Below are 566 nucleotides of genomic sequence, written 5' to 3' on the forward strand. Positions count from 1 at the left end.
AAGTCCAACGAGCGAGTCATTCAAATTCAACAGACTGGCCCAGCACACTTGAACGTGAAGGAAAACCCAAAAGATAGCGCCGGAGAAGAGAAACCAAAGGTATAAAATACAAAACTTTGATTTCCACAATGTATTATGAACTGATTGAAAAACACATACACATGTACATATTTTCATTTCGTTGAACTCGTATTAAATTATTCAATTGTTGAGAAAAGTAAATCTGTTCGTAGGTTAAGTTTGCATTTAATAAAAAAATGTAAAAACTGCCAAAAATAAAAAGTCGTGTTTATTTATAAAATAGCATAAAAATGCTAGATTCCAGTAAAGATGGTGAACAGTTTTTCCTTTTATTTGTAGTCAGCCTCATTGCGTAAGTCGTAAGTTAGGCTAAATTGTACGACATTGGCATTGTCTACTGTCGTGCCGAAATAAGTAAATGAGGAAAATCGTCGAAAGTAATACAGTCAGGCAGGTTCTGTAATTAACTTCCGAGTGAATTTGAGTCGAATTCATGTTGAGTTCAAATTGGGAGGGGTTGACTTTCACTCGGAAGTGAATTGCAG

At 35.0% G+C, this 566-nt stretch overlaps 1 protein-coding gene across 1 annotated transcript in view; it reads left to right on the plus strand.

Moving 5' to 3' along the window:
* LOC118750372 (heat shock protein 23-like) overlaps nt 1-258 on the plus strand; it is a 19154-nt gene extending 18896 nt beyond the window's left edge. The window contains exon 2 of the mRNA XM_036485093.1: nt 3-258. Within this exon, the coding sequence (XP_036340986.1) occupies nt 3-105 (103 nt within the window). The 3' untranslated portion in view covers nt 106-258. The remainder of the gene's footprint in view (nt 1-2) is intronic.
* The last annotated feature ends 308 nt before the right edge of the window (nt 259-566 follow it).

This window comes from Rhagoletis pomonella, unplaced genomic scaffold, assembly GCF_013731165.1.
Source record: "Rhagoletis pomonella isolate Grant_MI unplaced genomic scaffold, Rhpom_1.0 Rhpom_scaffold_00216, whole genome shotgun sequence".
NCBI classification, from domain to species: domain Eukaryota; kingdom Metazoa; phylum Arthropoda; class Insecta; order Diptera; family Tephritidae; genus Rhagoletis; species Rhagoletis pomonella.